At 31.9% G+C, this 26,062-nt stretch overlaps 1 protein-coding gene across 1 annotated transcript in view; it reads right to left on the reverse strand.

Moving 5' to 3' along the window:
* Positions 1 to 1,578: 1,578 nt before the first annotated feature.
* STPG2 (sperm tail PG-rich repeat containing 2) overlaps positions 1,579 to 26,062 on the reverse strand; it is a 405,935-nt gene continuing 381,451 nt past the window's right edge. Inside the window, exon 13 of the mRNA XM_074228044.1 lies at positions 1,579 to 2,274. Within this exon, the coding sequence (XP_074084145.1) occupies positions 2,147 to 2,274 (128 nt within the window). The 3' untranslated portion in view covers positions 1,579 to 2,146. The remainder of the gene's footprint in view (positions 2,275 to 26,062) is intronic.

Raw genomic sequence — 26,062 nt, forward strand, 5'->3', positions numbered from 1 at the left:
CTACTAACTGAGCAAGTCACTTAATTCCATGTTTCTCATATGCAAAATGAATTGCTTGGACTGGGTTCTTAATTTCTGACCTGTGACTGGTAAATGTATCTTTTAATTCTCAAAGCTAAAAATATTGATATACTACTGATCATAATTGAATCACACTTAGCAATTATTGCTTTAGAATATCTAATGCTCAGGATTTTTTTTTAAGTTTTTGCAATGTCAATGAGGGCTAAATGGCTTGCCTAAGGCCACACAATTAGGTAATTAAGTGGCTGAGGCAGGATTTGAACTCAGGTACTCCTGACTCCAGGGCCTGTGCTTTTTCCACTGCGCCACCTAGCTGCCCCACTCAGGTTTTTTAAAAACATAAATATTCTTCTAAAAATTAATGTGACAAAAATTATTTTATCTTTTCTTTTTTTTATATAATCTTTCTTTTTCTGATAAAACAATACATTTAAGATTTTCTGAGATGTTGAAAAAACAATACAAAAAAATCCTCTCTCTGATTATCCTCTATTGATTTCTTGAAATTTTATCCAGTCTTGGACAATTCTTATTTTATAAAATTAACTAAAAGTTTGGGATTCAACCCTATCCAATGTTCTGGAAATGCCCTGAGGCAAAGGGGCTGACCCATGTTCAAGGCACTAATCAATGGAAAGATGAAAAGTGACAAATTTCCTCCTGTCAAAGAATGCAAGAACAAGTAATAATAAATCAAGTTAGAATATGATTAAGTAAATAGAAAATATCAAATCAAATGGGGGAAAAACTTGAGAAGGAAAGCACCACTTCAAGTTGAAGAGATCAAAGTTGTAAATGAGACAGAGGTTTCACTTGGTGAAGTGTTGGAAGATAGCCATTGGAGGCACTGATGGTGATGACATCTGAGATGTAGCATGCGGGCCCAATAAATTGAAACAGAAGGGAGGAGAGAGCAAGAGAGTTGTACAGAAAATTAGAAGTCATCTACTTTAATTCCCCCATCCATTTCAGATGAGAAGAAGTTAAAAACCAGCTGATCAATAAATTAAAGAGCACAAGTGGCTCTTGAACCCAGGGTCTTCTGACATTGAGCATAGTCTTTTTTCTATTTCATTACACATTCTCATGATTAGTATGAATTAAGATTTGAAAGTTGTATCCAGATTATGAAGGGTCTTACAATCAAGTCTATAGAGTTTGAATTTTATTCAATGTTATCCCAGTCTAACCTACATTACACTAGTGAGAAACTGACAATCTTAGTCCATATAATTTATACGTTTTGAAGATACAGTCATTTGAAATGATTGAAAATTCATTAATGAATATAACAAAATTGTCATATACCAAATGATATTCATAACATTTTTGCAAATTTATTTTTCTTTGTCAATTGAAGAAAAACTATCATTTGATTCATCATGAGATACAATTGTTTTATATGGGACAATGAACTGCATCATTAAAGCTGTATTTCTCAAACAACTCCTCCCTAGAGGGGAGGAAAATTTTATTAAGCACAAAAGTTTTAACATGAGAAGTTATTACAAATTATAGCAAAATTTCTTTAAAACCATCTGTTATAGTTAATCCTGAAAGGAAGATATAGTTTTACAAATATACAATTATAGGCACATCAAAAATGTTATACCATCACAAAATTAACCAGTGGAAGAAAAAGTAAAGAACTATTTCATACCACTAACATCACGTATGAAGTTAACAATAAGGAAAAAAGGCTATTATGAATCAAATTTTTAAAATCCTAGACTTGTTTTGGCTTCTTTTTGATTATCATAAAATCCAGAGGCAAAAAAGCATTGTTCATTAAGATTCTTGATTGAAGTATCAGAGTTCACAAAAAATAAACATTCCATTAACTGACTAAATCATGATTTCCTTTGAATCAATGCATTATTTCAATAAAAACTTACATGAAAGATCTAAAAATAGTAGTGTCAGAAACAGCTAACCTTCCTACATATTCATACATACAAAATACCATGGTACAATTGTATAATATATAATATCAAATTATTAAATTGTAATACCTCCCCCTCCCCACTCTAATTTTGACAATAACCAATCACAAAAGCAAAGCATAGTAAATCATATATTTCTAGCAAGTTCTATAAAAATGTGTTATGGTTGAAAATAAAGCTTATGGACATACCTTATAAGTTCCAGGACCAGGAGTTATATTCTTAGGTTCTACAAAGCGCTTTTCTTGTTTAAGAAATAAGGTCAGTTTGGGAGACGTCTTCAAAATTGGATAGTATGATGCAGGTCCTTTGGAAAAACATAGGAAAAATTTGATAAACAAAGGATGATTTTTTTAAATCATTCACCTAAAAATTTATCTTCATTCCATATAATTTATTATTTTAACATTTCATTAAATAATAAAATGATATAATTATACTTATTAGCCAATTACATTTAAAGTAATTTATTTCAATGCATAAAGTATCCTTTTTTCCTGTAACAACCCTCCCTCCCCGCCCATTTCTCATCAGGACCTTGATACTACATTCTTAGTTCTTTTTTCCCTATACTAGACATATCTCAAATCCCAATCCTCTGCTTCTATTTTTTTTAGTTTGTATTATTTCATACAGACTTTTCCAGATTTCTTTGTATACCTTTTTATTTACCCAACTTAGTAACACCACAATACTCAATTATACTGAGTTTCTCAATGTATTTAACCATTTCCCTGCTACTGAATATTCATGTTCCTTCCAAATGTCTTTGGGTTGCAGGTGCTTGTAATTAAAGAGTTGCTATGAAACTCATTGTAAAAAAAAAAAAGCTCTATTTGGTGCTTTATTTTCAGATGATTAATAATGGAATCCCTGGGACAAAGGAAATGATGATTTCTGGAAATTTTCATAAATACTGAAAAATGTCATAGCTGAAATTAAAGCAGTATTGACATACCTTATAACTTCCAGGACCAGCACTTATATTGTCCCCAAGATCTAACAACATGCTATTCTACCATCAATGAAAGAAATAGACCATAACCTTGTCAATTTTCAGTTTCATCATGTTATTAGAAAAAATTATGTCCATGGTAAGTGAATATTAAGTTCTCTCCCCTTTTGAAAAATGTCTATTCATAAATATGGGAACTCTTAACCAAAGCAATGAGCAGTCAAAACTCTAAAAGATGGATGATGAAGCATGTTTCTTATCTCTCGACAGATGTATTAGGTATAGAATGAAATATACATTATAAGGCATGACCAATGTGTGAATTTGTTTTGCTAAGATGCACTTACTGGTTTTGGGGGTTGGGAGGAAGTATTAGGAGAGAGTATAAGGGATAGTGGTAGAGATACACTCACAAAAAGGAAAAATGTCAATAAAAAATTTAAAAATAAACAGATGAAAGGCAGCTGGGTTTACTTAGCTGCATTTCCTTGGGCAAGTTATTTAACCCCCATTACCTTAAAAAAATACCTCCAAAATCAAAAGTAAACAGAAGAGAGAAGTTCAGGCAAGGGAAACAAACAAGCAGTATAGTTTGGTTACTATTATGTTAAATGTCATATCTACTTTAAAAAACAATTTATATGCAATATATTCATAGTTTCAAATACCCTTCTCTATTTCTATCCTTTGTATATGAAAATGTGCATGTTAATTGATATTTGCAATATTCATAATAAAAAAGAGGGATAAAAGAATACATGTCCATGAAAATGAACAAGACCATTAAAGCAATATGCACAAGGAAAACAACATTACAAAACTGAACTCTGTGGACAGAAAACAATCAAATTTGAAAAATGGAGAGATGAGAAAAATCATCTTTCCTCCCTTCTTTACAGGGGTGGGGAAACAAAGTGTATGGAAATTTCATATATTGTTAGATTCAATTAACTTTGCTGACTATTTTTCCCTTTTTTATTTTTGATAAGAGATAGATAGATCTTTGGGTAGGGAAGGGGATGGTATATATTTAGAAGTTAAGATGAGGTGAAAAAGAAATATATCAAACAGAAGAAAAGAAATAAGAAAAGAACTTTTTTGCCATATGTTTTGACATATTATCCATGGTGAAGTAGGATTTATCACCAGGGCTTTTTAAGACTTTATCTTGCATATCAGAATTTTTATATGTAGTATTTTTCCATGAAAACTATCCCAGTCTCTTTTTTCTTTTAATTATAAAGGTTTTGATATATAGAATTTTTATTTTCATGTAGCCAAGAAATCTATACAGTCCCTAATAATTCTTCATTTATTCAATTGAAAAAAAAAGCTTCTTTCTATAATTGAGTTAAATATTCTACATCATTTATCTTTTTTTCAGTCTTTTTATTGAATTTATTTTTTCCAATTTACATGGAAAGATTGTTTTCTATATTCATCCTTTTGCAAACTTTTGAGTTTCAATTTTCTACCATCCTCCCTTCCCTCCCTGGCAAGGAACAAGCTTATATAGACTGTACATGTACAATTGTGTTTAGCATATTTCCATATGAGGCATGTTGTGTAAAAGGAATTGAACAAAAAGAGGGAAAAACCAAGAGAAAGAAAAAAAATAAAATAGATTTTTTTAAAAAATGAATCTAGAATATTTTGCTTTGCATTCAGACTCTACACTTTTATTTTCTGGATAAGGATGCCATTTTCCATACCAGATCTCTCAGGATTGTAATTCATCACTGAACTGCTGAGAGAAGATGGGTCTATCAATTGAATATCACACTTTGTTACTGTTAGTATATAATGTTCTCCTGGCTCTACTCACATCTCTCAGCATTAGTTTATATAAGTCTTTCCAGACTTTTCTAAAGTCTGCCCACTCATGATTTCTTATTGAACAATAATACTCCATTACATTCATATACCATAGCTTGTTCAATAATTCTCCACTTCATGGGAATCCTGTCAAATTCCAAATTTATGACCAAAGAGGGGGTATAGAACATATTATTGCTAAAAAAAATATGTTTGTACATGTGGGTCTTTTCCCTTTTTTATAATCTCTTTGGGATACAGGCACAATATTGGATCAAAGGATATGCTGTTTTATTGTCCTTTGGGCAAAATCCCAAATTGCTCTCCAGAATGGTTGGATCAGTTCCTAAATCCACCAACAGTATATTAGGGTCCCAGTTTCCCCATATCCCCCCCACATTGATCTTTTTTTTAATTTTTGTCATTTTAGCCAATCTGTTAGATGTGACATAGTACCTCAGAATTATTTTAATTTCAATTTTTCTAATCAATAGTGATTTGGAGCATTTTTAAAAATTAATATAGTTTTAGTTTCTTCATCTGAAAACTGCCTGTTCATATCCTTTTCATGTATCAATTGAGAATGATATATTAGCGTATAAATTTGACCAAGTTCTCTTTCTCTCCCTCTCTCTTTATATATATATATATATATATAAATATGATATTAGAATATATAATATATATTATATATTAGAAATGAGTCTTTTAAAAGAAACACTATATGTGAAAATATTTTCCAGTTCTCTAGATTCCTTCGAATCTTGGTTGCATTGGTTTTGTTTGTGTAAAACTTGTTAATTTAATGTGGTCAAAATGATTCATCTTGAAATTTATTATCTACTATACATCTCCTTTTTTTGTCAAGAACTTCTCTCCATTTCATAGATCTGTCATATAAACTATCCTTTGTTTTCCTAACTAGCTTATGCTATCACCCTTTATGTCTAAATCCTATACCCATTTTGATTTTATCATGGCATAGAGTGTGAAAAGTGAGTCTATACCTAGGGTTCTGCCATACTATTTTCCAGTTTTCCCACAAGTTTTTGTCAAATAGTGAGTACTTATCTTCAAAGTTATAGTCTGGGTTTATCAAACAGGAGATAATTAAAATCATTCAATACTGCTCCTTTTGTTTCTAATCTATTTCCCTGATCTAATATTCTATTTTTTGCCAGTACTAGGAAGTTTTGATGACTACTGCTTTATAATATAGTTTTATTTATATCTTGTATGGCAAGGAAACCTTCCTTTGAATTTTTTCAATTAATTCCCTTGATATTCTTGACCTTTTTGTTGCTTCGGATGAATTTTGTTATATTTTTATTGCTCTGTGAAATAGTTTTTTGGTAGTTTGACTGGTATAGCATGGAATAAGTAATTTAATTTAGGCAGAATTGTCATTTTTATTATATTAGCTCAGTCTACCCATAAGCAATTGACATTTACCCAATTGCTTAGATCTTACTTTATTTGAATGAAAAGTGTTTTGAAATTGTGTTCATGAAGTTTCTGGTTTTGTCAAAAGAGGTAGATTACCAAGTATTTTAGGTTGTCTACAATTATTTTAAATGGAATTTTTCTTTCTATCTCTTGTTTGTGGTCTTTGCTGTTCATATAAAGAAATGCTGATGATTTATGTATATATATATATTTTATATCCTACTACTTGAAGTTGCTAATTTTCTCGAGTAGTTTTCAAGTTGATTTTCTAGGGATCTCTAATTATCTATCATACCATTTGCAAAAAGGGAGAATTTTGTTTCCTCACTACTTTTCTAATTTATTTTTTTTCTTTTCTTATTGCTAAAGGTAATAAGATATGGAATAGTGGTGGTGATAATGGGTATCCTTATTTCAACCCTGATCTTATTGGGAATGGTTCTAGCTTATCTCCATTACAGATAATAGCTGTTGATAGTTTTAGATAGGCACTGTTTATCATTTTAAGGAACATCCTACTTATTCCTATGCTCTTCAGTGTTTTTACTAAGAAAGGGCCTAGTTTTTAATAGGAATGTACTAGAAATTTTTTAGGAAATGTATTTTGTCAAAGGCTTTTTCAGCATCTAATGAGATAATCATAAGGTTTCTGTTAATTTTGTTATTGATATGGTAAATTATGTTGATTGTTTTCCTAATATTGAGCCATCCCAATATATCACATATAATTGCTACCTGATGATAATGGATCATTCGGGTGCTAATTTGTTGAAATCTCTTTGCTAATATTTTATTTAAAAATTTTTGCATCAATAATCATTAGGGAGATTGGTCTGTAATTTTCTTTGTTTTGGTTCTACATGGTATTTAGCACCATATTGATGTCATTAAAGGCATTTGGAAAAACTCCTTAATCTATTTTTTCAAATAGTTTATATAGAATTGGAATTAATCATTCTTTAAATGTTTGGTATAATTCACTTGTAAATCCATCTGGTCCTGGAACTTTTTCTTAGGGAGTTCATTGATGACTTGTAGAATTTCTTTTTTCTGAAATGGGGTTAAGTATTTTATTTCCTCTTCTGTTAATCTAGGCAGTTTATATTTTTTGTAAATATTCATCCATTTTGCATATATTGTCTGATTTTAAGCATATAGTTTGGCAAATAAAGCTCCAAATTATTACTTTAATATCTTCCTCATTGGTAGTGAATTCATTTTTTTATGAGACTGGTAATTTGATTTTCTTCTTTCTTTTTTTTTTAAATCAGATTACCAAAAGTTTATCTATTTTTTTTATAAAACTTACTCAGTTTTATTTATTGAACCAATAGTTTTCTTTCAATTTTATTAATCTCTCCTTTGGTTATCAGGATTTCTAATTTGGTATTTAATTGAGGATTATTAATTTGCTTTTTTCTAGCTTTTTTTTAGTTGCATGCCAATTCATTGATCTCTTCTTTATTTTATTCATAAAGTATTTAGAGATATTATATTTCCCTTTAAAATGACTTAGCTGCATCTCACAAGTTTTGGTATTATATCTCATCATTGTCATTTTTTGGATGAAATTGTTTATTATCTCTATGGATTGTTGTTTAGTCAACTCATTCCTTAAAATTGGCTTATTTAGTTTCCAATTAATTTTTAGTTTATCTTTTCATGGCATTTTATTCTATATAATTTTTCTTACAACATGATCTGAAAAGGATGTATTTTAAATTTCTGCTTTTCTGCATTTAATTGTGAGAAGTTTGTGGCCTAATACATGGTCAGTTTTTGTGTAGGTACCATGTACTGCAGAGAAGGCATGTTCCTTTCTAAACCCAATCAATTTTCGCCAGAGGTCTCTCATATCCAAGTTTTCTAATACTGAACCATCCCTGTATACCTAGTATAATTCCTACCTGATCATAGTATATTAGCCTAGTGATAATTTGCTATAATATCTCTTCTAATGTTTTATTTTAAAAGACTGGTCTGTAATTTTGTCTATTTTGCTTCTTCCTGGTTTAGGTATTTGTACCTTATTAGTGTCAAAAGGAACTTGGTTAAACTCCTTCATCTATTTTTTTTCAAATAACTTATATTTACTTTCTTCTTGTGGTTTACTTTGTGGTTAGATAATATAGTGTAGGATTCTGAGTTTTAATTCACTCTAATATCTGTTCCCATTTTATGGGACAGTTTACATTTGGAACATTCTATATTATGGGACAGTTTACATCTGGGACAGTTTGAATTATGGGAAATTCACATTTATAGCTATGATTACTAATTTTTTCTTAACTTCCATCCTATCTGAAAGGTCATTAGGACAGCTCTGAGAATAACATCTTTGACATTTCTGAGATAAGAAAGTTTTGGAACAGTTATCTTAAGGAGTGATTAAGAGAATCAAAGATGAATCAAAAATTGCCAAAGTGCAGCAAGAACTAAGGCTAAATAGCATGAAATTGTATTGGTTCAGTGTTATATGTCTTACATTTTTTTCTTCTATTAATGTCTCCAGTGCTGCTTTGCAGAGGCCCTTGCCTAAAGTAACTACTTCCTAAATGTTGTTTCATTCTACCAGTCTCTATTGTCTATCTATCTACCCATCCATCTATCTATGTACACATCCACCCTTTTGTCCTATCTATCCATTTACTTAAATATCAGCATCTCTAACATCTAAATGAATGGATCATTTGATAAGATTATCTCACCCTTTGTGCATGTCTTTATTTATATTTATCAGACTTTCTCCAGAAGAGTCCACTGGGCACTTCATTATCACATTGTACAGTCCACTTTCAGGATCTCCTATTTAGATCTAATATTTTTTCCTTTTCTTCAATGTCTTATAGTTTTCCTTCTATAACTGTATTATCCCTATTTCTATGGAAAGAAAATATACATCCACTGCACCACCTTGCTGCTCTTTGCCATGAAGTAGAAATAATATATTGAATGTAGTTTGTCCAGGTAAATTACTGAGTGATACTAATCCTTGACCTATGAAATTCAGTTCACTCCCATCAAAGTCTTGAAAGAGAAGTATATTTTCTTATTTATCTAAAATGGTGTCAAGATACTTCAATTCTAGAAAATCCTTTTAAGTTATGGTAAATTATGCTAAACCCATAAATCCATTAAGAGAATTGCCCAGTTGGAATTCCCCCGGGAGATGGGATTTAAAGGCTCCATTAATATCTATATTTTATTTAAAATGGAGAAGTGGATTTATTCCACAAGCTTCCATTAATGAGGTTTGTTCCTCGACTAATCTTCATAATTCTACCAAACTCAATCCATATTCTGTCTCACATCTAGATCACCCAGTGGGTGTCTAGAAATGGATTTCTTAGGAATGGACGTGTTTGAGAAGCTGAGAGGTCAGAATGTTAGACACAGTTCTTAAGGCAGTCATACCTTAGTTCTGCCTACCTAAAACTATCTCACATTTAAGATAATGAACTATGAGATTATTTTTAATTAAGAAAGAACTGTCTCATCTGTCATTTCATTTCTGCTGCTATTCAACCTAAAAATGCCTTCTGCTCTATCAAAATGTCTTTATTATCCAATTCTCTTGCTCAGTTCTACAGTGACTCCATTTCTTTCCTTTTATATTTTTAACTGTATTGTTAGACCTTTTAACATCTAATGACTTTGCTTCCCTGTCCTTTTGCCAATTCTATCCACCTTCCATCTATTGAATTCCAATTTCCATCAGGCACTGTTGAAGGAAGTCACACTGAGTCAATGACTAATTCTTGTTATGTAAGTTCACTTGAGTCTTTACCACAATGCAAAAATTCCTAGCTATTTTTGTTTTCTTTCCAACAGTAGCTTTTCCAAACCTTCTCCTCTTTCCTTAAGTTACCAAATCAGTCTACAAATCAACCATACAACCGACTAAGATCATCTATTTGTATTTTCCCATATATCCTCTTCATTGTTCAAACTTTGTGTCTTTAGCTGTCTTTCATCTCTTAATCATACCCCAACCTCTAGGACAAGTTTTCAAACTTTTTGATCATAGGTTCCCATCAAACCATTAAAAATTCTTGAAGACTTCTCCAAGAACTACTGTTTATGTAGATTATATGTCTCAATATTTAGCAAAGGTCTCTTGCATTCTCACTCTTTTTTTGTATTGTGGGATCTGTAACTTTATGGTCTGTAATGAGGTTTCATTTAAAATGTTTTTCAGGAAAAACTCTGAGAGCTTCCTAATTTCTTGCCACCTCTTTGCACCTCTGTTTCCCTATCTTCTTTAAAAATTATACTTGTACCGTATATCTCAAAGTTGTATGGGCAAGATGAAATAAAAAATTCTAGTGCTTCATAAACCATGAAGTCCCATACAAGATCGTTGTGTGATCACCACTTTCTGGGAGATCTCATCTAATTTAACAACCATGAAGATACTTCTAGAAGACTCTTCTTTCTACTTTAAACTTTTGTTCTCTTGTAATTTCTAGTATAGTTCTTTGTTTATATACAAGGATGATCACAAAGGGATTGTTTTAAAATACAATATTTCAGTGGAAATTCACGTAACATCACATCTCTGTATGTAACCATGGCCTTTTCCCCCCCTCCTCCACCCCAATCTGCTCCATTGAATGAGCTCTTTGTTTCTCTGATCATCATTGAAATGTCATTTGAATCCAGAACAATTGAGTCCCAGGAACACACCAAAACCATTAAATCTAATTGTGGCAAAGGCCCTGAATGAAAAAACTTCCCTAAGAGCTAATCTTTAGTCTTTGCTTTGGGTTGATTCCTAAGAGTTACAGAATAGAATCAAAGTCTGAGAAAAGGTGTTACATAAAAACTTCAGCTTTTTAAATGGTATTGTTTAAAGGGCCCAGATAATTTCTGTATACAGTTTCCTAAATGCCCTTGCTTCTTGTGACATTTGCACAATTGAGATACAATTTTACTTTTCATGTGAAAAATAATACCACATATTCAAAATAAAGTGCTAATATATAAATCATGTACTTTTAACTCATTAAAAAGAATTCATCCTTTTTTGCTATATTATATTTTAAATCTTTAATTTATAAAAAACAGTTATGTCTCAGTCTTTCTTAATGCACTATAATGGTTTCATTGAAGGACCAACTGCATAGATTCTCCCATTAAATTACTCCGTGCTTCTGTTCTCCTCGAGTTTTGCCCTGTAGCATTGGTTGACATTTTATCGAGAGTGAGCTGGCACAGAGTTGGAAAATATATAATTATAAGAATCACCTGCTCTTTATTTTTTTCCATTATATACTCATCATGATTCAGACAGATTTTTCATAGGTGTTTCATTTGGAATGAGAAGTTTTATTCTTCTATGACCTGTGATTAAAATGTGGCATTTTGGTAAATAAATAAATGCCTGCTTGTGCATAATGCACCCTTGAACCAGTGTTGTGAAGCAGAAGTCCCTGACCTGCATCACATTGTGCAGCAGCAGCAGCAGCATATGTAATGGAAAATGTACTTTAAAGAGAAAGCTGTTAAGCAAAATAAACCAAAGCTTTTTTTGAAAGTTTGAAATCTATAGCAGCTCAAGTATATCTAAAGAATCTAATGCAGAAATGGAGGAAACTGACTCAAGTGAAGTTTTATTTCACCTAAAGAAAAGCAAATTTACCAAAACATCCTTTAAATAACTTGATGAGTGATGATTCTGAATGTAAATTTTTATCAGTTTCAGCAGGATGGTAAGGCCAGAGGACAGACTATATCTTTTAATAATTGAAAATGAAACTTGCCATTACAATGGTGTTTGCATAATTATCTTACCTGTTGCATTAAGCTTCATAAATTTTGATAGCTGAAGTTGCATTTTTAATTAACTCCCTTTGGAAATATTCACAGAGTAATTAATAATAGTTTGTGTTCACAATAGTTTTTGAATTACTATTGAACAGAAGCATTTAAAGTCCATATTTTAGTTTATAAGAAATATGATAAATTTAATTACATGCTATATATATGCATATATATTTAAATATCCATATATGTGTGTATATATATATATATATAATTTACATTTTAGAAGTAACTCAGGTTCTTATTCACTATATTGTTTTCCAATTAGATGGCCTTTTTTCTATGACCTTATGTCATTTGAGAGAACAGAATAAAATAAGTATTTCCACTGGTTGTAGAACTGTGTTCATATATGTCAGAATCTACTTGTACTTTTGTTAGAATAGTCATGTCAGTGTCTAGGCATAGCCTTCTCTTCTTCTCTTTTATAGTTTTAAGTGAAACTTTTAAAAAAAATTTATAATTAACTTTGTGTCTATTCCTCTTTGACTGTTCATTCTAACCTTATGCTTAAATCCTGGTCTTTAAAGATTTCCAGAAGCCCTCTTTCCCATATGACTATTGCTAAGGAAATTTAAAGGCACAGTTATGCTTTCAAGTAATAGACATATAATAATACTTTTCTTATAAATTATGAAAAGTGAAATGTTTAATGTTGGATATAGTCTTGATAAATAGAAATATAAGTCTCAGATATAAGAATAGCCACTCAAAAGTCTTTTTTTTCATTTTATGTGCTGCCAAATTCTACTTTCTTCCACCAATATTTTGTGTGTATGGGGTCAGGATCCCTATGCTGTAGAGAAGAGGAGAGTAGCATTGCTGGCTTTCATTTATCTTTTTGATTGCAGTCATGCCCAGTTTCTCATCTGAGTTATCATTAGTTAAGATAGACAAGAGGAAAGAAGAGTCAAGAGAAAGATGTCAGAAACACATGGCAGAGGATCAGTATGAAGACAGCAAATGAATACCATAAAGAAAGAAATGATTATTATGACAAATCATTTGTTAGATATAGCAATTCAATTTCCAGATATGGATTTCAGGCAGCATAACATCAAGTTCCCCCTAACCACACTAAGATTCCAGTCACTTGGAAGTTGGAATAGTTCTAGAGGCCAAGGGGAAAAGCTGCACCTAAACAAATTGAAATTTAAAGATAAGATCTGGGCTGTGGAATATATGGAGAATTGGGGTTTTATAAAATAATTTTTATATTTCTATTTGTATTTATGTTATATACATATATTTATGTATATAGACATATATATGTTATACATGAATTTATTTCAGAGTCATCTTCATAGAGGTAAGAATGGATAAACAAGAGATTGTAAAGAAAAAAGACCAAGGATAGAACCTTTGGGAACACTTGCACATTATATGGGAAGGCAAAGATAAACTAGTAAAAAAAAAAAGATTAATAGGAAGGAAGAGAAACTGGGGAGAGCAGTGTTATGGAAATAAAAACAAACAAAAACAAAAACAAAAAAATTGTATGTGTGTGTGTGTGTGTGTGTGTATTTAGTAGGGGAATTGGTCAAAAGTGTTCACTCTCCAAATGAGTCAAAGAGGAAGATAACTGAAAAAGTCCATTGAATTTGACAATTAAGATGCTTTAATTTGATAATTAAGATGTAGGATACTGAGTTGTTCGAGAATTTTATCAGTATAGTAGAGGAAGGTAATAGCAGAATGGAAGCAAGATTTATTTAGGATAAACCTCAGAATGTTTGCTGGTAGAGAGAAAGGATTCAAAAGACAGAAAAACATTGAGGTCTGAGGACTGCTAGGGATATCTTAGATGTTTTCAAGGGCTTCAGGAGATCAAAAATATTTTAACAATTTCCAAAGTGGGAGATCTTCAGTAAAGGTCTGTATCTTCTGGATAAAAAGAGAGTATGGACCAGCAAAGGTGGGAAAGCAGGAAAGCCAGCATGAGGCTCTTAGCCATGTTCTTAGCAGCTCAGGTCCAGTCTCAGTTGGCTAGTCAGCAGGTCAGCAGTAAGGGGCCCAACCCCAGCTAAGAAGATATAGTTTTAACTTGGGAACACTGGTGCAACAGACAGGACTGGGTTGGGCTGCCCTAACACAGAATCATGGCTTAGACAACACCTTGGCAAGCAGAAGACCAGGGCTCTCTAAAGAAGGGAACAAACCCCCATTTAAGTAATGCCATAGGCAGGTGATAAGCCAGACATCAAATCCTTGGGACTATCCTTCCTGTGCCCAGGAGCAGAGCTCAATTATCAAAATGAGCAAAATACAAAACTATCAAGGAAAGCAATGACAAAATGCCTCCATGTGAAGCCTCAAAGGATTTATGCATTGACTTCAAATTCAAAAAGACCTCTTGGAAGAGCTCAAAAAGGATTTTTTAAACCAAAGAAGAGAGGATAAACAAAAAAAAAGTAAAAAGAAATGAGATTCACACAGGAGAATTATGAAAAATATTAAACTGAAGAAATAAACTTCTTTAAAAGTAAAAGTGACCAACTGGAAAAAGAATGTAATTAATTAAAAGGAAAATTGGACCAACAAGAAATGAAATATAACTCACCAAAAAGTAAAATTATCCAACTGGAAAAGGAAAACAATTCATTTAAAAGTAAAATTAATCAACTGGAAAGGGAAACAGAAAAATCTAACTGAAGAAAATAAGATTTCAAGAAATTATCCTTGAAAACTACCTTCATATCCTAGAAGATGACAAAACAGTCCTTGAAAGAATTCATCAAACCTCTAGAAAGAGATCACAGACTAAAGACTCTAAGGAATATATATTGTAGCCAAATTTCACAATTCTTAGTTAAAGAGCAAGCAGTCAAAGAGAAGCAATTTAAATACCAAGGAACCACAGTCATGATTATAAGACTTATTAACATTAAAGTATCTAAAGGTCTAAAATATAATATTCCAGAAGGCAAAGGGCATTGGATTATTATCAAGAAGCAACTGCCCTGCAAAATTCAGCATATTCTTTCAGGGGAAAGGTGGATTTTTCAAAGAAATAAAGGACTTTCAAAATTATCTGATAAAAAGAGCAAAACAACAAAAACTTTGATCTTCAAATCCAAAACTCAAGAGATACCTAAGAAGGTAAAAGGAAAGGAGGTGGGGAGTCGATGACATTATCTTAATATAGTTAAAAGAAGCACACTTAGAGAATGGTATGGGCATATTTTGATCATGAAAGTGATGACTGTTTAGCTGATACTTTAGCTTATCAGTGTTAAATGAAGTTAGAGGGAATGTACTTAGAGGGTTGAGTATAAATAGGTCATGAAATGATTTTGCTTTACATGATACTTTAGCTCATAAGGTTTATAGTTCTATAGAAGGTACTTGGAAAGAGGGTGTGGTATAAATGGATTATAATTTGATGATGCTTATGGCTCTTGAGAAATGTATTTCAAATGGAATAGTGGAGCAGCACGTATCAGGTCAGAGACTGTGGGTTGGAAATGACCAAAATAATGAGGCTTATAAATCAATCAAACCTTGAGAATTGTATCAGCACAGATCAAAAGTGTGTACCTTGACAGAAGTTGTGTGTACATGACAGGTTTAAAACAATCAAGACATGAAAAGAAGGATTATACTAGGAGGTGAATTAGAGTATAAATAACATCAGATGAAAAGACACAAAGACCTATTATAGTAGAGGAAAAGTAGGGAGTGAGAGCAATTTGGTCCAAATAACATACATTCCCATTTGGATTTAAAAATGTATCCTACCCTACAGGGAAGTGGGGAAAGGGGAAAGAAAGGGAGAAAAGAGACTGATAAAAGGGAGGACAAAAGTAAATAAAAAGGGAAAGGGAAAGTAAAAGTTGAAAAGAAGGGAGAAGGAAAGGTAAAAGTACTGATAGAAAGAAGGGCTGATGAAGAGCCAGCAGTCAGAAGCAAAATACTGGTGCCACAGGTTTGAGGGAAAAGCAAATTAAAAAGGATAAATAAAGGAAGAGAGCAAGAAGGGTGATACAGAGTTAGTAATAATGACTGTAAATATGAATGGGATGAACTCCCCTAAGACATGGAAGAAGATAGCAGAGTAGATTAAAAATCAGAATTCTCTAATATGTTGTTTACAAGATAAATACTTGCAGCAGAGAGATACACATAGGCAAAAGGTAAAGACTTCAGCTAAAGTTAAAAAAAAAACAGGAGTAGCAATTCTGGTCTCAGACAAAGCAAAAGCAAAAACAGATCACATTAAAAAGGGTAAGTAAGGAAACAACTTCTTCCTAAAAAGTACCATAGGCAATGAAATAATAGCACTATTAAACAGATATGCATCAAGTGGTATAGCATCCAAGTTCTTACAGGAGAAAGTGGGGGGAGCTCAAGTAACCTCTCTCAGAATCTAACCATATAATAAATAATATGCATAACACATAATAAACACAAAATAAACAAGAAGGAAGAATGTGAATAGAGTTTTAGAAAACTTAGATATGAAAGAACTCTGGAGAAAAATGAATGGAGGAGGGAGCTAGGTGATGCAGAGGATAGAGCACCAGCCCTGGAATCAGAACTTGAGTTCAAATCCAACCCCAGACGCTTAATAATTACCTATGTGACCTTTGGCAAGTCAGATGCCAAAGGAATAAGAGAAGAAAAAGAAATTGAAGGAATTAGAATTGGGAAGGGAGACACAAAACTCTCATTCTTTGCAGATGATGTGATGATATACCTAGAGAACCCTTAAAAATTATCTGATAAAAACTATTAGAAACAATTAGCAACTTTAGCAAATTTGGAGGATATAAAATAAACCCCACTGCCTTGCAGAAATAAAAATAAGTGAATAGATATAGAAAGAAATATCCATTTTTTGCAGTACAAGTCACCTAAATAAATTGACCATATATTAGAGCATGAAGACCTCACAATGAAATGCAATAAAAATTATATGCAATAAAGGGTCATGGAAAGATAGACTAAAAATTAATTGAAAACTAAATAACCCAAATTTAAAGAATGAATGGGTCAAACAACAGGTCATAGAAATAAACAAGAAGAAGATAGCACTTGGAAAGCACACTATGACCAAGCAGGATATATTCCAGAATGCAGGGTTGGTTTGATATTAAGAAAACTGTCAGTATAAATGACTATATCAATAACAAACCTAACAGAAATCATATGATTATTTTAATAGGTGCTGAAAAAGCCTTTGCCCAAATGAAGCACTCATTCCTACTAAAATCATTAGAGAGCATAGGACTAAATGGATTGTTCCTTAGAAAGATAAGCAACTGTCAATAAGTATTATGTGTAATGGGGATAAGCTAGAGGCATTCCCAGTAAGATCGGGGTGAAACAAGGATGCCTATTACCATCACTTCTATTCAATACTGTATTAGAAATATTAGCTTCAGGAATAAGAGAAGAAAAAGAAATTGAAGGAATTAGAATTGGGAAGGCAGACACAAAACTCTCATTCTTTGCAGATGATGTGATGATATATCTAGAGAACACTTAAAAATCATCTGATAAAAACTATTAGAAACAATTAGCAACTTCAGCAAATTCGGAGGATATAAAATAAACCCACATAAATCTTCAGCATTTCTATACATTACTAGCAAGATACAGCAACAGCAAGAGCTAGAAAGAGAAATTCCATTTAAAATAACTTCAGACAATATACAATACTTGTAAATCTATCTGACAAGGAAGACTCTGAAACTCTATTAAAAGAACTATAAAACACTTTTACACAAATAAAATCAGATTTAAATGACTGGGCAAATATCAACTGCCCATGGATAGGCTGAACTAATATAATAAAAATGACAATTATATCTAAACAAAACAACTTATTTATTCCATAACAATTAAACTTCCGAAAAATTACTTCAGTGAGCTAGAAAAAAATTGTAACTAAATTCATAAGGAGAAATAAAAATGTCAAGAATATCAAGGGATTCAAGGGAAAAAAAAGGTAGCCTAACCTTACCAAATCTAAAATTCTATTATAAAACATCATTCATCAAAACTGGCTAAGAAATAGAGGGGGGTGTAACAATGGAATAGACTAGGTGTAAAAGATATAGCAGAAGTGATTATAGTAATCTCTATGCCCTAATACATGGTCAGTTTATGTAGGTAATGTACTGTGGAGAAAAAGTGATATTCCTTTCTATCCCCATTCACTTTTTTTTATTTCTGCAAGGCAATGGGGTTAAGTAACTTGCCCTGCTTCTGGAATAAGAACTCACTCTTCGATAAAAACTATGGGAAAACTAGAAGATAATATGGCAGAAACTTGGATTAGACTAATATCTCAACTTATATCAATATAAGATCAAAGTGGGTGCATGATTTAGACATAAAAGACAATATTATGAACAAACTAGGAGAACAAAGAATAGTTTACCTGCCAGTTCTATGAAAAGGGGAGCAGTTTATGACCAAGAAACAAGCAAAACCACTATAACCAAGATCAATTTTTACAGTTAATGTTTCTGACAAAGGACTAACTTCTAAAATATATAGAGAAATGAGTCAAATTTACCTTTAAAAAAGCCATTCCCCAATTGACAAATGCTCAAAGGATTTACAAAGACAATTTGCAGATGAGGAAATCAAAACAATCCATAATCATATGAAAAATTGCTTTAAATCATTACTGATTAGAGAAATGCAAATTAAAGCATCTCTAAGGTATCACCTCACATCTTTCAGATTGGCCAATATGACTAGAAAAGACAATGGTCAATGTTGGAATGGATGTGGGAAATCTGGGACACTAACACATTATTGGTGGAGCTGTGAACTGATCCAGCCTTTCCGGAGAGCAATTTGGCCCAAAGGAAAATAAAAAATGTGTACACCCTTTGATCCAGCAATACCTCTACTAGTTCTGTACCTTGAAGAGATCATGAAAAAGGGTAAAAACATCACTTGTACAAAAATATTCATAGCAGTTCTGTTTATGGTGGCAAAGAATTGGAAATCAAGGGGATGAGCATCAATTGGGCTGAACAAATTGTGGTATGTTATGGAATGCTATTGTTCTATTAGAAACCAGAAGGGATGGGATTTCAGAGAAGCCTGGAAAGACTTGCATGAATTGATGCTAAATGAGACAAGCAGAACCAGAAGAATATTGTAACCCTAACAGCAATTTAGGGGTGATGATCAACCTTAATGGACCTGTTCATTCCATCAGTACAATAATCACAGGCAATTTCAGGGGATCTGTGATGGAAAACACCATCTGTATCCAGAGAAAGAATTATGGAGTTTAAACAAAGACCAAAGATTATTACTTTCAATTTTTAAAAAAATTTGTCTTATGTACTACATAATTTTGCTATCTCTAATATTTTATTTCACAAGGATGTGATTTTTTTTTCTCTCAACACATTCAATTTTGATCAATGCATAACATGGAAAAATGTGAAGATTATCAGATTGCCTTCTGTGGAGGGGATTGTAAATTAATTCAAAATCTTACAAAACAATAGGTAGAAATTACTATAGTATATAATTGGAAAAGCAAAAAAATTATAATAAGAAAGAAATAATCAATAATTTCACAAAAGACAATATAAGAATGAGTCATCATACCAAAATTTGTGGGATGTAGCTAAAGTAGCATTTAAGGGAAATGTAACATATTTAAATGCTTACATCAATAAAATAGAGAGAGAGAGGAAATGAATTGAACATGCAACTAAAAGGATTAGAAAAAGAAAAAATTAAAAATTTCCAATTAAAGACTAAATTAGAAATTCTGAAAACCTAAGGAAAGATTAATAAAATTGAAAGAAAACTATTGATGTAATAAATAAAACTAAGAATTGGTTTATGAAAAAATAAAATAGATAAACTGTTGCTTAATATGATTTTTAAAAAGAAAGAAGAAAACCAAATTACCAGTATCAAAAATGAAAAGGATGGACTCACAAAGTAGTCATACAGACCTATTTTCCCCAATGGTATGCCAATACATTTGACAATTTCAGTGAAATGGATGAATATTTGCCAAAATATAAGTTAACCATATTAACAAAAGAGGAAATAAAATACTCAAATAACCTTATTTCAGAAAAAGAAATTGAAGAAACCATCAAAAATCTGCATAAGAAAAAATCTCTAAGGGTAGATGGATTTATACATATTTATACACATTTATACATTTATACATACATATACAAAGATTCAAGAAAAAAATTAATTACAATTTTATATAAACTAAATTTAAAAACAGGTAAAGAAGGTGTTCTGCCAAATTCCTTTTATGATACCAATATGGTGCTAATACCTAAACCAAGAAGAGTCAAACAGCAAAAGAAAATCATACACCAATCTTCCCAATGAATATTGATGGAAAATTTTTTAATAAAATTTTAGCAAAGATTACAAGTTATTACTAGGATAATACACCATGATCAGGTAGAATTTTTAGTATGGTTGGATCAATATTCAGAAATCAAACAACATAATTGACCATATCAGTAATAAAATTAGCAGAAATCATATGATTATCTCTATAAAGGCTGAAAAACTCTGACAAAATGCAGCACCCTTTCCTATTAAGAGCACTAAAGAGCATAGGAATTTGTGGAGTATTCCTTAAAATGATAAGCAGTATCTATCTAAAAACATCAGAAAGTTTAATATGTAAAGGGGATACAATATGAAATAAGAATGACCGTTATCATTACCATTATTCAATAATGTATTAGAAATGCTAGCTTTCATAATAGGATTAGGAAAAAATTGAAGGAACTGTAATATACAATAAGAAAACAAAACTTTTTATAAGCAACATAATAGTATACTTAGAGAATGCCAGAAAATAAACCAAAAAAAAAAAAAACTACATGAAACAATTAACAACTTTACAAAATAGCAAGATATAAAATAAACCCACATTATTCATCAGCATTTCTATGTATAATACCAACAAAGTCCAAGAGTAAGAGATAAAAAGAAAAATTCCATTTAGAGTAACATAAAAAATTTTGGGAATCTGCCTCTCAAGACAAAGCCAGGAACAATATGAATAAAATTACAAACTACTTTTCACACAAATTAAGTCATATCTAAACAATTGGAAAAATATCAATTGCTCACGGTTAGTTAATAGAATAAAAATGACAATTCTACCCAAATTGAATTATTAATGTAACGCCAAACCAGTCAAATGGCCAAAATCATTTTACAGAGCAAGCCAAAATAGTAACAAAATTCATCTGGAGCAATAAAAGATCAAGAATATCAAAGGATTTAATTTTAAAAAATGGAGGTTATTCTAGCTATGCCATCCTAAAACAGTATTATAAAGCTGGAGTTATCGAAACTGTCTAGTACTGGGCTAAGAAATAGAAAAGTGAATCAAAGGATTAGAGTAGGTACAGAAGAAACAGAAAATTATGCTTTGATAAATCCAGACTGTAGTTTCAGAGATCAGAACTCACTATTGGACAAAAACTGCTGGGAAAACTGGAAAATACCCTAGCAAAAACTAGGCATAATCCCATTCTCAAACCCCACACCAAAAGAAGGTAAAAATGGATACAGGATTTATATATAAAGGGTGATACCATAGAATAAGTAAAACAAGAAATATTCTATCTTTCAGATCTATAGAAAGGGGAGAATTTTATGACCAAACAAGAAATAGAGAACATTAAAAAATCCAAAATGGATGATTTCAACTATATTAAATTAAAACTTTCTTGCATGGGGCAGTTAGGTGGTGAAGTGGATAGAGCACTGGCCCTGGAGTCAGGAGTACCTGAGTTCAAATACAGCCTCAGACACTTAATCATTACCTAGCTGTGTGGCCTTGGGCAAGCCACTTAACCCCATTTGCCTTGCAAAAACCTAAAAAAAAAAAAAATCTTACACAAATAAAATCAAGTCAGTCAAGATTAAAAGAAATGCAGAAAACTGATAAATAATTCTCACTACTAGTGTTTCTGATAAAGAATTCATTTCTAAAATATATAAAGAAATGAAACAAATTTATTTATAAAATTATTTCATTCCCCAAGTGATCAAAGGATATGAATAGGCAGTTTCCAAAATGACTAGAAATTATATAGTCATATGAAAAAATGCACCCAAATCATTATTGATTAGAGAACTGCATGTTAAAACAACTGTTATGTATCACCTCACACCTATCAGATTGACTAAGATAACAAAAAAGGAAAGTGACCAATGCTGGAGGGAATGTGGGAAAATTGGGACTCTTACATGCTATTGGTGAAGTTGTGCTCCAACCACTCTGGAGAGCAATTTGGCACTATACCCAAAGGGCAACAAAACTTTATGCCCTTTGATATAGCAATGCCAAAGAGATCATAAAAAAAAACAGGAAAATTCTCATAAGTTCAAAAATATTTATACAGCTCTTTTTGAAGGGGCAAAGAATTAAAAAAATGAGAGAATCCTTATCAATTGGGGAATGGCTGAATAATGCATTATATAAGAATGTTATGGAGTGCTATTGATCTGTAAAAAATCATGAGCACCTGGATTCTAGAAAAGCATGCAAAGATTTGCATGTACTGATGCTGAATGAAGTGAGCAGAATTAAGAGAGTATTGTTCACATTAACAACATTGTGAGATGGTCAGTTATGATGGATGAAGCTCCTCTCAGCAGTTCAGTGACCAAGGTTAATCCTGAGCAACTGTTATGGAAAATGCCATCCACATACAGAGGGGAAAAAAAGAAACCAAACTATGGAGTCTGAATGCAGAACAAAGCATATTTTGTTCACTTTTTAAAACTTCTTTTACGCTTGTTTCTTTTATTCATGGTTATTTCCCTCTTGGTTCTAATTTCTCTTTCACAACAGGACTAATTTGGAATTATATTAAACATGATTATACATGTAAAAGTTTTACAACATTGCTCACCATCATGGGGATGGGGGTAGGGAAGGGAGAGAGATATAAAAATGTAGAATTCATGAACTTGCAAATGGATGAATGCTGAAACCTACCTTGCATGTAATTGAAAAAATAAAATGAAGTTTAAAGGAAAAAAGAAATTAGAAAAGAGATGGTTTCCAGAAAATCTAGAAGACTGGTGCTTAGGAAAGTGTACAGAATGGAGAGAAAATTTTATAAAATAATTCTATAAAAACAAACCACTTTGAAAGATTTTTGAAGTCTACTCAACACAATGATCAACCATGATTTCACAGGACTAATGAAGAAGAATGCTGCCTATTTCCCTGATAGATAGTGATAGGTTCATGATGCATAATGATATATTCATTATTGGACATGGACAATTTTTGAATCCTTTTGGCTTGATTATCCACATTTGATACAAGAAATTTGTTTTCCTTTTTTTCTGCTCAAGAGGGTAAGGACAGAAGGGAGAAAATAAATCTGATTAATGAAAAAAAAAGAAATGAAATGAAATGAAACTATCAATCTCTAACCCAGAAGGTCTTTAAATATCAAATTTATGCTTTATTTCTAAAAAATCCTACAAGAGTTCTACATAATTCAAAAGGAATAATTCTGAATGGCAGAACCAAAGATGTTGATGAATGGTCCAATTCATTTATGTACTTGTAAAACAATCATTTATTAAGCACCCATTACATGAAAGGCTCTGTGTTAGTTGCTAGGAAAATGAAAATGAATTAGTCCCTACCTTCAAGGAGATTACAAATGCCATGGGAAATGTTATATGCATATAATAGTATATACAAAATATGCAAGATGTCCAGGGTTAGAGAATTAGACTAGCATCTGTGAAGGAATAGGAAAAGGCTCATATAGGAGGTGGCATTTGACTTGATTTCTGAAAAGGCTCATCTAGGAGATTTCTCATTTCATTGGTTTCTCAGAGATTAATAATGCAATTACTTGAAGATTATACAACTACTTTCCTCAATTATAAATATGAGACCATGATTCAAATTTTTAAAATTACAAATACATAAAAGTTCAGTATCACTATGGTCCTCAGAGAGTAGAAGCTTCTTCAGAGACTGTTTCAAACTAAGTTACCTTCAAACTACAAATACACTTTGGCAAAATACAAAATCACTTTGGTATATCTGTCTATGATGAATAAATATAATTGTATTGAATATGTGTTAGACAAAAGGAATGTACATAATGAGGAATGGGAAAGGCTCATATTGAATACATTGTTGAGAAAGAATTCATAGCAGTTAGTGTGAATTTTATAAGAGAGGTATTATGACAGAACAATGGAGGAAGGGATTTCAAGCCAAGGTACAGGAGTGAAAATGATAATGGCATGTTTTGTGTTTGAGGACTTAGGCTAAATGCAAATAGCAATTATTTTCTGTTATGGCTAGGCATCAAAATTTAGCACAAACTGAGACTTCTGAAAGATCTTAATTTAAAAGGCCAAGATTGCCTACTATATGGGTCATCTCTAGTCATCTAGACTCTTGTCTGGGATGTCTCTAGAGAATAGAGCAAAGCTGATGGCTTTCCACAGTTCTGTCTCATTTTACTTTCAAGTCAAGGCATCACTATTATGTCACTGGACCTCTTCTAAAAGGAAAGACTAACAACAACAATGCGAAGAATATTAAACTGGCATTTAAAGCTCTTCATGACCTGATTGTTCCTACCTTTCCAGGTTTCTCACACTTTAATCCCTTCCTACGCTATGATCTTGTGGCACCAGCTTAATTGTTCTTTCTTGAAAACAACACATCCTGGTACCACTGGAGTGGCTGACTTGGGGATGCCTGAAATGTTCTTCCTCTTGACGTACCCGGCTGCTTTCACGGCTTAATTCAAACACCACCTACTTCATTAGACCCTCCCAGTCTCCTGTGCCATTTGAGCTTTTCCCTCTAAAGCTACATTCTTTCTTCTGAGAGTATAGCATGTATATGCCTATTTATTTACAGGCATATGTGTGTACATACATATATATAAATATATTACAGGCATATATATATATATATTACAAGCATATATATTCAAATTTTAAGAATATATATTATATATATATTCTCAAAATCTGAATAGGTAAATATATAAATGAAGGACAATTTAGAAGAAGAGAAGCAAAAAGTAATAATAGTAGAACTATATGATTACTATAAGCAATTCATATTCATCTCAAATACAGGGTGCTTAGATGCAACTTAAGTATCATGTGTCTCCCATAAGAACAGGATGGTCAAAAATCTTAATATTGTAATGCATGAAATAATTTTAGAAAACTACTAAACATCTGAAGAAGAAACTTTATGTTCTTTATTCATTTATATATCATGGGGCAAAGATACAGCTCTCCTATTGGTTGCCGAGTTATTTTTAAAGGACTTTCATATTAACAATCTCTCTTTGGCTCATCTTTCTTGGAAGAGCTTGTTGACTTGGATGTTCATAATTAACAGTGGAAACAATGGAGCTTCAGATCTGTGAGTTTGGAAGTCCAGCCAAGGGAATTCACACATAAGGCAGTCAGAAAAAAAAGAGAGTTCCAAACTAGGAATCTAGAACTCTAAAACCATTCTAGAACCCTCAGCAACTGATGTAGTGGTTTGGGGAAAAAGAATATGAGCAGATTGAACTGCTGTCTGCATGGGATAACAGAACTTGTTTTCCCTCTAAATCTAACGTTTCCTCTTTTCTTAAAAATTTTCTCTTCCAAACTAATCCAGCATTAGGACAGACACCCCCAAAACAGGGCTGACACTTGCTTTTGTGACATGATACTTATTATTAAACCAGTGAGTGGTAAAAATGAATGAAAAAATGAATGAAATATCATTTATGAAGAGTTTACACTATTCTAATTGTGTGCTTTGAGAGTCCAAAAGCAAAGAAAATAGCATCCTTCCACTCAATGAGTCTACGTCTCATGGGGGAGACAACCTCCTTCTAATGGAGGAGGTGGACCAGGGAGAAGTTATAGTAATGATGATTCAACCACAGGGAAAATGCATTTATACATAAGCCCCATTCAAGAACAATGACAGAGCTGATTAGATTATGATCCTAAAACTGGAGTGAGGAGTGGAGTAGATAGCTATAAAGTAGGAAAGGAAGTAAAGCTTTTCCCGAAATCAGAT

This window comes from Macrotis lagotis, chromosome 3 (genome assembly GCF_037893015.1).
Source record: "Macrotis lagotis isolate mMagLag1 chromosome 3, bilby.v1.9.chrom.fasta, whole genome shotgun sequence".
Lineage (NCBI taxonomy): Eukaryota > Metazoa > Chordata > Mammalia > Peramelemorphia > Peramelidae > Macrotis > Macrotis lagotis.